The 16200-nt window shown below is 37.1% G+C and overlaps 1 protein-coding gene across 2 annotated transcripts in view; it reads left to right on the plus strand.

Moving 5' to 3' along the window:
- Nucleotides 1-259: 259 nt before the first annotated feature.
- Nucleotides 260-16200, plus strand: part of LOC149532167 (uncharacterized) — a 97694-nt gene continuing 81753 nt past the window's right edge. The window contains exons 1-5 of one of the 2 annotated variants that reach the window (XM_089808983.1): nucleotides 260-624; nucleotides 719-810; nucleotides 1181-1286; nucleotides 1435-1530; nucleotides 14744-14794. In XM_089808983.1, coding sequence (XP_089665109.1) covers nucleotides 349-624; nucleotides 719-810; nucleotides 1181-1286; nucleotides 1435-1530; nucleotides 14744-14794 — 621 coding nt within the window. In that variant the 5' untranslated portion in view covers nucleotides 260-348. The remainder of the gene's footprint in view (nucleotides 625-718; nucleotides 811-1180; nucleotides 1287-1434; nucleotides 1531-14743; nucleotides 14795-16200) is intronic. The other variant, XM_089808982.1, reaches the window with a different exon arrangement.

Below are 16200 nucleotides of genomic sequence, written 5' to 3' on the forward strand. Positions count from 1 at the left end.
TTCGTGTCTTGTTTTCTTTTCTATATGATCTATTATTTTTTGATATAAGTTATATTTGCATGTAATTATTATTTCTATTTATCGTTTAATTCTAACATGAAGTCTTCCCTAGCTTGTGACATTATATTTTTAATGATAATTCCTTGAGGACAATAGTATACGGCCGTACGGCCAGCCATTTAGTCAAATTGAAACCCGAAAAATCCAAAATATAAAAAACAACATACGAATCTACTTTACCGTTGCCGATCAAACTCATTATATCACAAGCTGATCGAAACAGTCCACAAGGGGTCCAACAATAGAGATAACGGTTATAATTGAACTACTTTCGTTTCCCGTTGAATCATGTTTTCTCTTAGTTGCCAAAGTTCACACGTCTGCAAATTTCTTGTTTACAATTCACTGCATAATTCTAAGTCTAAGCATAATGCGTTGCATAAACCAAAGTTCTCGAAGGTCGATCCGAGTAAAAAACATAGATATAACAGGTTATGCACCTTACAAAACCAGGATAATAATTTATCAATGACAAAAGACAGAGACAGTGATGTGGACTGTACATACGCTGACGATAATTCCCAATGGTTGTCTCTGGAGCTCCAACGCCTACTCTCAATGCAGGTTTAGTTTAATTCAATTCTTACTTTAAATCGAAATATGTTAGCTTGGAGTTTACAGAGTAAGTGGTTTCGACATTTTTTGAATTTGGGTACAGAAAAAACCGAGCATTGGGATTGTTTTAACGCGAGGTAATTGGAAATGGGCCGTACATGAAAGCTCATTGTATCAATTTTTTGGATCAATGAGGTAAGATTTGAATGCCTTAAACCCTAAAATCCGAAATCCCTAAACTCTAGACGATATGAATATTCAAGTTTCTTGCAATGCATATCAGTCTATTTTTCTGAATTTCTGTTTATTGTGAGGTTTTCCCTTGTTTGGCAAACCTACTGAACAATAAAGTTAGTCATGGTATTTATTTTTTTGATTTATGGGTTTATTGTAATATTATTCCAACCACTACTAGGCCAAGCCGTTGTGCACACCGTCACCAATCTTACTATTGTTTCATTTATATATGATGGACGTCCTAATCTCTTTACCCTACTCCTTCATCTGGTTCTTTAATTACTCAACAACTCAGCTTATCAGGTTTTACTGTTTGCTTTATTTACAGATTTTATAACGTGGCTAAGAGGAATGAAATTTTTATCATGAAAGTCGAAGGGCGATTAAGGCTCTTCTCCGCTGAATCCTTGAACGGTTTCGACACATCCATACAGGTCTTTTGCCTTTACCTTCCTTTGCCTTTTCCTTTGTGTAACGAATTTTATCTAGGAAAATCATTTCATTGTATGTTTATGTCGTCGTGTTCTTGTGCGCTTGCTTTCCAGGGCGAGATCTTTTGAGTACTCGTGACATTTTGTACAGATAATTTCTCGGCATCCAGGAGGGAATCCGGCACCACGTAAAGATGGTTACTGGCCTGTGTATATTATTCGAGCTGGACATGAGACGCGTATAGAGGTTTGGTCTCCTCATTAGAACTCTTGATTTTCACTATAAGGACACAAGTGGTCCAGTTGTTTTTGCACTTAAAATGACATTAATAATTTTGCATTGTCTGACAGAGATGGTTGCACAGCAGTTAAACTATACTATGCTATCAACTTGTGCAGATTATAGATTTGGTAATTTATATCAGTATTCAACGACACTGAATTAGGATAAACAGTAGCCTTGCATAGTCCAGTCCTGTTATATATTGGAGACACAAATAAAAGAAAGACAAAGATTAGTCAGAAGAGATGGCTTGTACAGTTCCTGTTTGACATATTGCCCGAGAATACATGTTTTGTGTAAATTAAAGATACAGAGTCGCTTTCAGCTACATTCTTTGTTATAAATTGCCGATTGAAATCAATCTGTAGGATGCTCTGAGAAAAATTTGGGCCCCAATTTATAAAACCAGTATGAAATAAAAATGTGTAAACACCAGTCCTGATCCAGTTGTGGAATAGGATAGGCTATAATCAATTATACTGTGTCAATGTGAATCGTAACCATGCTTGTGACGTGCTTTGCATCACTTTGTTTTCTGTTTTGTACTTAGCTTAGGGTGTTGTTTTTTAGAAAGCACATTATGCACTTATTAATAGACATATAGATCTTCTAAGATAATCTGTCAAAACCTTAGTGTCAGAACACGCATTGTAATAACCATAGTTTGATTATTTAATTAGTATTGCATTATGTGGATTTATCTCACATGGGTTGTGCATCATAAGTCACATTTTTTGATGCTTATATGTATTGGTGTTATTAGGAAGAGATATTTTGCATCAGAATTTTTTCTCTTAAGGCGGTTGCTCCTTCAAGAGGGTCCATGCAATTGTATTTATTTCATAGTTCCCAAACTTGGACTCAGCTTGGACTCGGCAAAGTCGACGCGACTCGTGACTCCACTTAGACTTGCCTACGATATGACAAAATGAAAAAACCCTTGAAATTTAGAGATTTTAATGATTAAAACTTATTTCATGCACCCTTTATTGGATATAACTTAAAAACACTATCACATCACCAAATAGAAGCTAACATACATAAAATAAAAGACATAAATGATAAATCCATCACATACGTAAATTGTAAATCGTAGCTTAAGTAAATAGAAACCATAGGATCATATGACATAGATATATAGAATTATAAATGTTGTAAAATTAGAAATGTAGATCCATAAAACCAATGACATCAAATTATAAATGTATGTAAGATCCATGATAATTAAACGACAACACTGTAAACAAAAAATAAGTCTATCTGCTCAAGCTCAAGCCTAAGCCTCATCCTCATCATCATCCTCAAGCTCGGCCGCAACATCAGTCTTAACCTCTGAGTATCCCGTCTGCCTGCTACAAAGGCATCTAAGGTAGGTCCTAGAGGCTTGAGTAGCCATAGCCCCTGCATGTGAGGTGGACTCATGAACAACATCAACAAGGCATGTGTCTGTGGTTGTACATGTGCATGTGTCTACTAGAACGTGCTCTAACCTCCTTGTTTTCCATAGCCACAACCTCAGTCTCTATATCTACCTAGTCAACCTAGTCAAGGTCCTCCTCAGTGAAGACTGGATCAGTCGCTTCAGTGAAACACTTGGAACCAATCTCCAAAGTAATCGGAGAGGTGTCAAGGTCCAAAATCTATCTGGTCCTAAGACAGAGGTTGTAATGAACAAAGACAGAATCATTCAATCTCTGCACAAACAACCTATTTCGCCTTTGTGGATATGCTTGAACATGGACCAATTGCACTCACATCCAGAAGCGTTGCCTGGTTGACTCAAAATACAGATGACAATTTTCTAAAGATTTGGGGTTGAGGGCCCAAACATTTGCCACTATCTATCTAAAATAAGGGAAATGAAAAACAATTAATCTCATTTACAAGTACAATCTTAAGGCTAAATTTAAAAATAAAAACAAAATTGCATAACTTTTAACTTTATAAGCCATAAACTTAAGAATATATTATTTTGACTTGGTTGTAATGATGTCCACACATTTGTGCACATCTTGCTAGAGAAAATCGCCCCTTCATGGTGATTACATTTATCTAGCTCAATGGTTGCAGCTGAGGCCCTTCTACATCATTGTGTATAGGCCAGTAAGAACCTCCTCATCTGCCTTGAAGTCAAGACGGAAACGAAATGTTGGATTCAAGTAATAAGTTGCTGCATGGATGGACCTGTGAAGATGATTTTGCCATCTCTTATCAGTGATCTCCCAAATGGGGCCATACTTCTATTGCACTCCTACATACTAGAATCTAATGGCCTCCTTGGCCCTATCAATGCCCTCATATATATAGCCCATAGAGGGCTTCTCCCCATCAACAATTTGTAGGAGATTTATGAGGGGCTTAGTGGCTTGCATATAATGTTAAAAAACAACATTAAAGTTACAAATTCAATATAAAACTAAAAGTAAAACTAAATTATTAAACAAGTAAATACTAAATGTTAAATTGTAATAAATTTACCTCCAATATTTCTTTAGAAGGTGTCCAAAAACCAACCTCATCAAAGATGCAATGTACCACATTTATCCTTGCAGTGGTTGTAGCAAAGGAAGAGGAGTCCACTCCACCCCAACAAACATGCGCCTCAAATCTTCCCTTGATTTCAACAAGGATTGCAGTGTGAGGAAATTTGAGGCAAACCTCATCATACCAAGATGAGCTAACTCCTTTTGCCCCATTGCATTTCTTTATTATGCTAAGGACCAATGCATGATTGTAGATAAACTTGCAAACATTCTTAGTCCTTTCAATGCATGATTTGACTCACTCATGCTTACCAATATCCTCCAACATGAGGTCAAGGGAATGGGCCATAGGAGGAGACCAAAATATTTTGGGGTGCCTCTCCATCAAAAGTTTACTTGCAAATTTTCAATTATTTAAAAATTTACATGTCTTTCCATCAATTTTTCAAAACTTGAAAAGTTAAAACTTAAAAATTTACATGCAGCAACATAACTTTTTGCATTATTTGTCACCACTTGCACTACATTTTCTTCCCCCACCTTTGCTACTACTTCCTCAATAACCCCACATAAGTATGTGGCATTTTTAAATAGAGCAAAATAATTAATTAACATAGATCATCATCAATCAACAAATCAAAATCAAAATTATTGAATCGCGATTCACAATGCATGTAGGAAAGTAGAATGATCAATCACCTCCATAGGAAATAAGAAAATTTAGGAGGTTTCTATTCCTCCTATTCGTCCAACCATCAGTGATGATGGTGCAACCCTTTTGGGTCCATGCCTTTCGGTGGTCCTCTAGCTCAAGCTTCATATCTTCAACCATTTCATCTAAGAGGTAGCCACTCAACTCAGCATCAATAGGGTCTTTAAACCCCACACCACAAACAGTTATGACATCTATCATGCCTTGCCAATAAAGAGACCTGTCATAAATAGATTACGATTAGATGATAAATCATTATTTAATATGAATTTATCATTACACAAGTAGAATTAATTAAAATTTAAGGCAAGAGCCTACAACAACACAACCATAAATTGTGAGCCTCTCATCTGAGAGGTCTTGGGTTGAGTTTACTCAAGCTTGACACAACAATAATTAATCGCTTCAAAAAGCAATAATATATAAATAAATAAATAAATAATAAATAATCTAGGCTTTGGCCCATTGAGTAAAGAAGCAGATTTTCTCAAACTTTGTGTTGTGAGGCTTGAAGTTGGTTATTGCTTTCTAAGTTGCATTGATTAATTTATCTTTGTTTCAGTTTATAATCTATCAATGTGAAGCATTTGAGCATTCTACTTTATTTCATGAAGACTTTGAGCTTCTGGAAATAGAATTGTTATAGTTTAATAGTGGTTACAAGTACTAGGGTGTAAACACTTTGTGCTTTGTGCCTAGTATATTATTTCAACCTGGATAGTTGGCAAGAGACTTTGCGCCTTGTTAGCTATTCACTTTATTCTTCAAAAGGATCGATCGTAAGAGACTTTGTATCTTTTAATCAATCAATCAAATTTAGTTATAACTGCTGTCTTAAAAGTTCTTACGTCAACTACTAAGCCACCAGTATAACCATAGCAGTAGGTTCCTTTTGTTAATTTGCAAGTAGTAGTTGTTACCATAAAATCATTCTTGAAAAATTAAGAATTGATTCATAGAACAACCCATTTGTCAATTTTAGTCATGTTTCTATTGTAGCCACCTATAGTAAGTAGGGAGCCTCCCCTATTGATGAGAGGAGAGATTTATCTCACTACACCGTTGCCTAAAGTTACCATTTTGTAAGTTGTAGTCTTAGTGATTTACAAAAGTTTTAGCCAACATGTCTATGCAAATGTTCATTTTTGTCATCGTTGTGCATAGTATGGTCAATTATTCCAACCATATAGACTATACAAGTTGTACATGTCCTCTTCCCATCCGTTTGATCCATCTTCCAAGTTGTACCTATCCAAACCATTCGACTTTGTGTCCAATCCATGTTGTCTTACTAGTTGTACGTTTCATCCTGCTAGTTGTATGTGCCACCATCCTGCCAGTTGTATAGACCGTCATGCAAATAGGACAAGCCACCTTTAAAGTCATACATGTCTTCCTTTAATCCATTAGCAATAATTCTGCTGTTACACCACATGATCACCTGGGTGTCATTCTTTTGTACAATAGCATAAATTCTTCTTGTTCGAGTATTTCATTTTGTAGCTTTGTATCAAGTGGTTCATATAGGTAAGGGGTCTTGGCAGTAGCATGCTGACACCTTGGCAGGGGTGTAGTTTGGTCATGCCATTGCATTTGGTGCATCATAAGTTCATTCTTATATGGTTTCTACAATTTCCATCATAGTTTTTACATGAAATCTCTATTTTTTCACTTCTTCAACATTATTCTTGGCATCTTAAAAAATCATGAAAATGATGTGCGCCAGAGTTCTGTAAGGTTTTGAAGGGTTTAATTTGGTCTTGGCAGCAAGGGTGGTGCCCCTTGGCCCTGCTAGGAGCATTTCCATTGGACCCCCATTCGATTTTTGAAGTACAATGTTTGCATAGTACAAGTCATTTTCTACACTCTTGCAATTATTCTTCCCAAATTGTACTAATCTAAACTTGTTGTCTGGGAGATGACTTTTTTCTTTTGGGGTGTATGATGTAGTCAGTGTACAAGGCCTCTAGTAATATGTTTGATACTATTGGTTTTCTAACAATGTATCAATTGTCCATATTAAGTTAGTTGTCACTCTTAGGTAGTATATGTGTTGGTTGGTTGATGGTTGTGTTCCTCTTGGCAACTATTTGGGCTCTACATATGTTGTGTACCACTAAGGAAGGTAGCATGGTCTAGTCGGATGAATTGTAATCCTTGTCCAATCACATCTAGTGTACGCCTCTGTAATTAGTTCATGAGCGGATAAAGATATTCTTTACCCTCGTATCTGCTACGTACTACTTGCTTACTTGGATAAAGACCCCAAAGGCCACACTAGCTTGTTCATCCTTAAAGGCATCCTCAATATGAGTCACTGTTCTATATGTTAGTAATCATTAATCTGTTCTTGAAATGCAAATCTGTGGAATCTCTTAATTATATATCTTTGCTACTTACAGACTCTCTTTCATAATCATTCCATGGACGACGACTGAACAAATTTGTGTCTCAATCAGCATAGAAAATTCCTTTATTGAATTACGATTGATGAAGGCATCAAGACCACAAATGTTTGACTTATTTGATGGAAGTATTTTCATTGATGTCAAAGGATGAACAAAACAATAAGCATCGTCAATGCCAAAGGGACAAACATGTCATGAAGAAGACATAAGCAAAAAAACTATGTATAAACACCAATCATTAAGAAGTAAAACAATGAACAACACATAGAACATGCAGTTAGCAAATGAAGATGGGGAGAAGAAATGATTGTATGTACACCAATCATTAAGAAGTAAAACAATGAACAACACATAGAACATGCAGTTAGCAAATGAAGATGGGGAGAAGAAATGATTGTATGTACACCAATCATTAAGAAGTAAAACAATGAACAACACATAGAACATGCAGTTAGCAAATGAAGATGGGGAGAAGAAATGATTGTATATTGAACAGTGACTATTCATTAGAGAAAGACAAAAATGATGTGGAAATCTGATGCTTTCAATGCAAACTGCCATATTGATATACTTGGTGTGTTAAGTTTTCAGGATCGCTGCAAGTGTAATGACACTGCCTAATGTTACAGTATATGTTTTCCAAATGCAGATCCGAATGCATATATATATGGGAGTAGAAGAGACACGTGTCTATGTTAATCAATATTCATTATTGTAAGTTAATATGTATGTATGTATGTATGTATCTATATATCTATATATGTATATATCTAATATTGATGATTAATTGAATGCAATAATTTTTAACCATAGGGGATTAGCTCTAGATGAATTTAATCCGACTGGAGCTACAACATTAACAAGGTGGACTTAATGAATTATGCTGTCTGAAATGATAACTGAGATGTTTAAGCTAGATATTTGAAGCTGCCATTTTCATGCATTTATTCAAAATTTTAAAATGTTGTCGAGTAAATTTAGGACATTTGTATTTTTGTAAAAAATTTGAATGAAATCAGGGATTTAACAAATCAAATGGCATTTAAAATATCAGTGAAGAACGATAAGTATATGAATGTCCAACAAAAGACCATAAAGTGGGTCTATGGGACTGCAGAGAACAAAACTAGGGACCAGCCCAAAGTAGGGGCACCAAATGGTGCTTGAAAAAGAGCAGTAGAAACAAATGAACAAAAACCGAAAATGAAGGGAGAGAGAAAAGGAGAGATGGGGGGAAGGGGAATTCAATAGGGAGAACTGAAATCCCCACTACAAAATCTGCACCGCCACCTGAGTAGCACACAGGGGGAGCTCAAACTGCTTCCTACGTTTCCTAGTAAGGAAAGAGTAAGGAGAGGAGGACTGCTGAAGGATAGACTCCTCATTCAGGGTTCGGAGGCCAATAATAGTTGGAAGGGGCGTTTAGCTGACGCTTTGAACCATGGCCAGAGTGAATTCCAGAGAAGAAGTAGGTGGTACACCGAGAGGACTGCGTGGTGGCATGAAGTTGGTGATGATGTTGATGTTGATGCTATAGTGAGTGGTTCTGGAGTAGGCCCCTTGAATGTAAAGAGCGAAGCCCCTCTGATCAGTGAATCTGAATTTGAACATCCTTGAAATAGGAAATAAAATCTACCTTTGATCTCATAATATATAGGGCAGCGGAAAATGAAATGCTTCTTAGTCTTAGCCTTGTCCACGTTGCATAATTGGCAAATCTTGTGCTGCCCAGCTGACTGATGGTTAGTCTCAATGCGAAGATAATGTGAGCCCACCTTCAAGGAACCAAGAGGGATTTAGAGGACATGCACCCAGTGGTGAGATAAGTAAGAAGGATGAGCAATGAGTCTATCCTTCAACTTCAGTTAGTGCTCAGCCTAGAACACCATCTTTGGGCCAAGACCATCGTGGGTTTAACCCAATTAGTGTGGATGTCACCCAGTGGTGAGATAAGTAAGAAGGATGAGTAATGAGTCTATCCTTCAACTTCAGTTAGTGCTCAGCCTAGAACACCATCTTTGGGCCAAGACCATCGTGGGTTTAACCCAATTAGTGTGGATGAATTGCTTGTAAATATAGGTCTTTATACACTTGTTCAACTCCTGTCTAGACGGGAGAAGAGAGTGAGGAGTGCCAAGGGAGTATAAAAGGGGGGAGATGATCTATCTTGATCCCTATGGAAACCAGGAGACCCAAGACCCCGACAAACCAACAACGGGCCCGTCCGAAGGAGTAGAAGTTGCAGTGAGCTCAGTAGAACAATAAGCGAGGTAGGGGTATTTGTGACGCTCCTGATTGGAATCAGAAAAACCATGTAGGTGATCCAAGAACCAAAAAGGGCCAAAAATGTCTCCAAGCTTGAAGGGGTGAGGCCCGAACATAGTCAAGATAATATAATGAGGAATAGACTGCCTACATCTAATAATCCGTTGGAGAAGAAGAACTTGAACCCATTCTCTCGAAGCCCAATCAGAATCCAAACGAGAAGGTTGCCAAATCACAGGGCCATAAAGAACAATAGGTCTAACCAAGTGTCCATAAGTGCTGCCAGAAGCATTGTCTCCCAAGAAGGGCCAAATCATCATAACTCTTGTTGATGTGTGGCATGAGGGCCGATCTCAAACTGAAACGAGGGCTAATAGAATTTAACCCCTAGGTAGGTGTAAGACGAGGAGATCTCCACCTCCACCCCCTATAAAAAAATTGAGGGAGGTCTTGAGACAATTGAAGACCATCAATTTCGTCTCCCCCAAATTAATGGTCAACCAAGGAAGACCACAAAAAGCTGCAAGCTCACCAAGGTGTCTTTGCAAACCCTTTGGAGAGGAGGCTAGTAAAACCACATCATCGACAAAAAGCAAAATAGAGATAAGAACCTCGTGAAGTAGGCAGTTGCCCTTAGCCCGAGAATGCTTATGCTGAAACCCCTGCATCCAATCATATAGATACCGAATAAAGTGGGATACAAGGGGCATTTAACACCAATGGTGCTCCTCATGAAGTCGGAAAGACCACTAGGGGTACTTAGGTACCCAAAAAAACCTCATAAAGTCTCATGATGGCTCTAATAAGAGTCTCGAATTTACCAATGTCATGGAGTCTTTGAAATAGGGCCATCCTTTGGATGGAATCAAATGCTTGGCATAAATCCACAAAGAAGCAATGGACCTTTGTGGAGCTATGCTTAGCCTCCTTAACTGTACCTCAAAGAGTAAGATAGGGGTCAGTGATCTTGATAATTTGGCTTGAAACTGGCCTACCCTCTAGCATAGATGCAACGCTGATCCAACTCTTTGGAAAGAATGCTGCGAAGAACTGTCGCATAGAGTTTGGTAAAGGTGTGGCCAACCACAATAGTTTTATAATTGTTGGGATTAGAGGCCGGAGCCGACTTACGAATCAAATGAATAATGTGGCATGACCAAGAGGGGGAAAACCCTGTGCGGATGAATAATGATTTGAATGATTTAGGACAACTAATGTGGTCCATGTTATGATTAATGATGAGTTGGGGTATTGAAAAAGTACCACTTACTCTTTATGCAAATTATCTTCATGTGTGTATACCAGCTTATTCTTTATTTGACCAGCATGTAAAAGATTTAATCCCCATTCTTGATGCTTGTTGGATTCTTACCTCTTAAGGATTAAGATGGAATAAGACATATGGTCTGTTAGCTGAATTGTACCCTAATGAGTGAGTCATTGGAAGACAAAAGCTATGGCCAATCTAGTGTCAATGGTATCAATGGATCAGCTCCCTGGTAGAGGAATCAAGGGGATCTTGCCAAGGACCTTAAGGGGGCATAGCTGTTGCAACAGCTCAATCCAGCTTGGGATTGTTGTGGCAGCTAGTTATTGTTTTAAGACTGGTTCTTTATACACTCACTGACATAGACATGTGACAAATATAATATATGCTATTGAGGTTGCTTTGGGTAGTGTTTGCAAAGGAACTCTAGTAACAAGGTAAACCTTATGGAGGAATGTACATTTTCCTACAAGTTTGCGCTAGTTTTAAGAGTTCTGCAGTAATTAGGTAAACCTTTGGAGGCAGAGCTGTTTCAAGAGCTCAATCCAGCTTGGGATTGTTGTGCAAGCTGGTTATTGTTGAGGCATTGCAATGTTTTGATACTTGCTTTGGGTAGTGGGTGCAAAGGAACTCTAGTAACAAGGTAAATTGCATGGAGGAATGTGCATTTTCCTACAAGTTTGTTTTATTTTTAAGAGTTCTGTGGTAATTAGGTGAACCTTATGAGCGCAAAGCTGTTGCAAGAGCTCAATCCAGCTTGGGATTGTTGTGGCAGCTGGCTATTATTTCAAGATTAGTTCTTTATAGTTTATACCCACACTGTCACAGAGTGACAAATATAATATACCCTATTGAGGCATTGCAATGTTTTGATACTTACTTCGGGTAGTGGGTCCAAAGGAACTCTAGTAACAAGGTAAACATTATGGAGGAATGTACATTTTCCTACAAGTCTGCGTTATTTTTAGGAGTTCTGCGGTAATTAGATTGCTGAGCATATTTTTTGTGAAGCCTTCAAGAGTATAAAATATTACAGCAATTTTAATGATTGTTTTCTAATTCTAAAAAAATTCCGTTCTATGAATGTTGCTCTCTCTTTTTAGGGATCAGAAGTTCATAACACATGCTAATTTGAGTTATGCTTTAGTTTCCTGCCTAGGACACACTGAGGTTTTATGCAACGGTACTATTAACATTCACTTAAATGGAGTAGGATGCATGAAACCATTGGAATAATCCAACTATTGCTATGGATATACAGAGCGAGGCTTTAATTGGAATAATGCAACATTTGCGATTGATGCATGAAACTCTAGGGGAGAGGACCCGGTACTTGAACACCCTAACTTTGCGCTTATCAAAAATCTTATGTAAAGATTTCAAATCACTCCCAATTTTTTACAGCAGCTTACTTGGCGAGTCGTCTACTTATAACTAAGGTTTCAAGTCCACGTCACTCGTTATGATGCCACATCAGCATGCTTTTTGCCAAGTTGTCCAAAACAGCCCAAAAAAAAAGGTGAGACCAATGGTCGTGCATAAAGGGTACCCGTAGTTGAACAGTTGATGTGGCATCACATCATTGGTTACTTTTTAGATCAAAGGGTACATTTTCATTCATTTTTTGGTAATCATCATTGTACTAACAACTTTAAAGTCACAAGTATTGGTGCAATGTTGTCAAAAAAATTGGACATTAAGTCAGCAAGTGTAGGTATAAAGTAAACAATTTCTATCACAACCATTGAAACCCGTTCAAGTACTGGGTCCTCTCCTCTAATGCCTAATTGGTGGGGTACAAGGCATATATCAAGATCAACACTCACACTATTTTGCATTGTTGGTCCTATTTGATTCCAACTTTTTGAAGACTGTATTATAGGTCTTATAAAAATAATCTCAAGTGTGGAGCATTGTGTATTCTATGATTTTTTATTTTGGATGAGGATGGCATTCTGTCTTTTCTTTCATGCACCTTTTCTTTATTTTCAATCTGAACTAAGATGCAAAAGCCATCATAACCTTTTCTTTATTTGGAAGAATTAGTTCCAGACAAGCACAGTTCAGTGCATTAGACTAGATCTATCAATTACTCACTTGTTCAGAACCAACATACTAGATCGTCCTCTACATAGAAGTCATAACATAGTGATTGTATACACACACACAAATTTTCTGGACCGATTTTTAGTCCCTCAGGTGGCTGTAGTTGTCTTTGGAGCCAGCTATTATAGAGAAACACTTATTGATTTAGTGCAAGACCAGATCTACCCCCAATGGAGGTGATCTAGTCCCCAACAATAACCAAATAGCAGAAAGACAACAACACAAGAACTGATACCAAAATAACTCTTTATTCATAAAACAACTAATTACATGCAATGTGCTGGGCTATAAGGCCTTCCCTATTATGACCAAATACGAAGCAAGTAATAGTTTTGCAAGACCTCGCAAGGTCCAATAAAACCCTAGCTAGCCCAGATTTGTAACAGTACAACAATTTGGTAGTAACCTCAAGAAAGATCTAAACTTGTGCTCGCAAGCCACTAAGCAATCTCCTTGTTTCCTAAGTCCACACTTAGCTACTAACTCTGCTCATAAATTCGCAACTCTAGATTCCTAACTGAATCTCTGCTACTCCTGCATTCTGCCATTGACAACTAAACACTACCCCAACCCCTCCTTATATACTTACACAATGACAAGTCGGCGTGTTACAAATTGAAACATCTGGAACCCAATAAACCCATTATGTTTTAGTCGGCTTACAACAATCATGAAATGCACATAGGACAAATAACCAAGGCCCTAAATAGGTCCACACAAATCCCATGATTGATCCACGTCACAATCACATGCTACGCACATTAAATGCACCAAGTTGGTTGATCAAACTTCCCAAGAACATCATTTAGTGAGCCAAGCCACCGAGCATCAGCAACGAAAACCAAGCAAGCCAAGCATTGCTGAGTGAGCACATCCATTGAGCTCCCACAAGCATCACCAAGTGCAGGTTCCATCGACCAAAGTATCAACCGAGTAGCACAAGCATTACTGAGTTCCTTTTCTCGCAGAGCCAAGAACTCCCCAATAGTGACCGAGCATCGCCATCTTTCAACTGAGTCTACCAACTCCAAGGTCACAAGCACTCCAACACGTAGGATTGACAACACTCCAACACGTAGGATTGACAACTACCCCAAGATGCTCTTGCATCACTTATCTAATTGGAGAGGTATAATGTGAAGCATGCAACAATTCCTGTCAACGTTGACAACAATAAATTTTTGTAACAAGCCACATAGTGACAAAGAAGTTTCTGACAAGTTACTTACGTACAAACTCAACACTTCATTATAGTTGTTCCCGGAGAACAGTTGTGAATTTATTAAGTGCCAATACTCCCAACATGTTAAAACTCAATAATTGAATTTATCAATAGCTGTTCCATAATGGTTAGAACTGGTATAACATCTTTGTATTTGTATAATATTTTGCCTTAATGAAGTACACCAATTTCTAACAATCTTGTTACCAGATTCTCAACAAGGCTTATTGCCTGTTCTCAGATCTGGCATTCTGTCTTTTCTTTCATGCACCTTTTCTTTATTTTCAATCTGAACTAAGATGCAAAAGCCATCATAACCTTTTATGGCAACACCTTAGGTTGTAGTCATGATCTAGTGCTTGGCTCAGCTATCAAACAAAATGCACATGCATAGAGACTTGATTGTGGTAAACAATATTGAATAATATTAGCTGTGATGAAATTTGTAGACCCTGAATATGGCATTTTGAGATACTTCCATTTTATTTATATCCCATCTCTGAAAGTAAAACCAACTAGAGTGAGGCAATCAAGAAAGCTTGTGACCAACTACTTTAATGATACAGTACTTTCACAGCATCCACAAAGATTTTGAATATTATATTGACCCGTAGTTTTGATATTGCTTATTGGAAATTTTGGCAACCTTTGTTTACTGTTTAGGTCATGATGTTAATGAGTTTTGCTAAGGAAGTATAACTTTGTTTATTGCAGGTGGTCATACAGGTCAAGGCAGAAGGTGGGAAGTTGCTTGAGGATCTACAGGTTTATTCTTGAACTTAAAGTTTAATCTAGGGGCCATATTGTTTTGTTTTATTATTTTGATTGTATAATTAGTTTATATTTACTGTAGAGAAGGCTAACGTACTCAGGGATCTTCGTGTAAAATATATGATATGACTCTATTATATCATGTTATGGTTTAGTTTTTATTTCAACAAAATTCTGTGGAATGTGCTCTTTTTCGTGTTGGTTTTGAAGCTTTTTTGATATAATAAGAACACAAATTCCAAAAGTTCAAGTTGAGAAGAGGGCATTGAAAGTAATATACTAACCAAACATAATTTTTACAGAACTTATGGATAACTGCTTTTGTTGTTTTTAATTGTGTAGAAATCTTACTAATGTTAATGTATAATGCTTGCGGATTGCCAAAGCAAAAATAGTCAAACTATAATTACTCCACTACATTTTGAATACTTTTTGATCAAATAAAGCTAGATAAATGTACATAGTACCTGCTGTTGTCAGATATATGTATCCTAGCTTTTGCATGATGATTGTTGATGTTTGGTAGCTTCAATTGGATAAACCCATGAGACTAAACTGAAGATATATATATATATATATATAGAGTTAAATAATCAATTGTTATATTAGTTAAATAATAATAAATAGACATGGCCTATGAAGGGACATGTCTTTCCATGTCTCATCCACAATATAAACAAGAGAGAGATCGCTGCTCTTGGAAAATACATACCGAATAAGCAATGCAAATATGTTTGCAGCGATCTGGAAAATCAACATGGTATCAAAACAGGTTGCAAATGTAAGTAGAATACTACATGATAAGAGAATCAACTAAATAAATATAAATGTGGACAAATGAATGGTATACAATTCTCATAAGGAGACACTTGGAATGTTTATAAGATGTTATCTCACACCACTGAAAGGGTTACAAGCACAAAGTATATCTGTCACCTTAGTTTAAACATGCAAAGCAAGGTAAGATCCTATGTGTCACAAAAGAAAGCACACAAGAAGTCTTAATTGTTCTTTTTGCATGATATACACATAACTGATCAAGGGTGCTCCCCTTAATACCATAAACACATAACTGAAACAAAGAAACAACATCAAATGCGAGAACAAAATATGGACTTCTTATTTGAGCCGCAAATGCAGAATTATAGAACTCGCAAGTACAATATGCTAACTCACATGGGCACCTTCATTACAGAAATCTGCAAGACTAAGTTGCAAAACTACATCCAGAGTTGTTTTAGACAATGTTCGGGCCTTTCTTAAATAGGCAATTTTATGTTGCTCGGAAAGGTTCTAGACTTTGAAACTTAATACTTAGGGCCGATAGACCCTAACAATACATATAGAGTCGGCTAAATACATCTTTGACAATTATTTTGGATATTTCAGGTAGCCTAACT

Source organism: Cupressus sempervirens, chromosome 11, assembly GCF_028749045.1.
Source record: "Cupressus sempervirens isolate cs-2001-9-10 chromosome 11, ASM2874904v1, whole genome shotgun sequence".
In the NCBI taxonomy this organism is placed as follows: domain Eukaryota; kingdom Viridiplantae; phylum Streptophyta; class Pinopsida; order Cupressales; family Cupressaceae; genus Cupressus; species Cupressus sempervirens.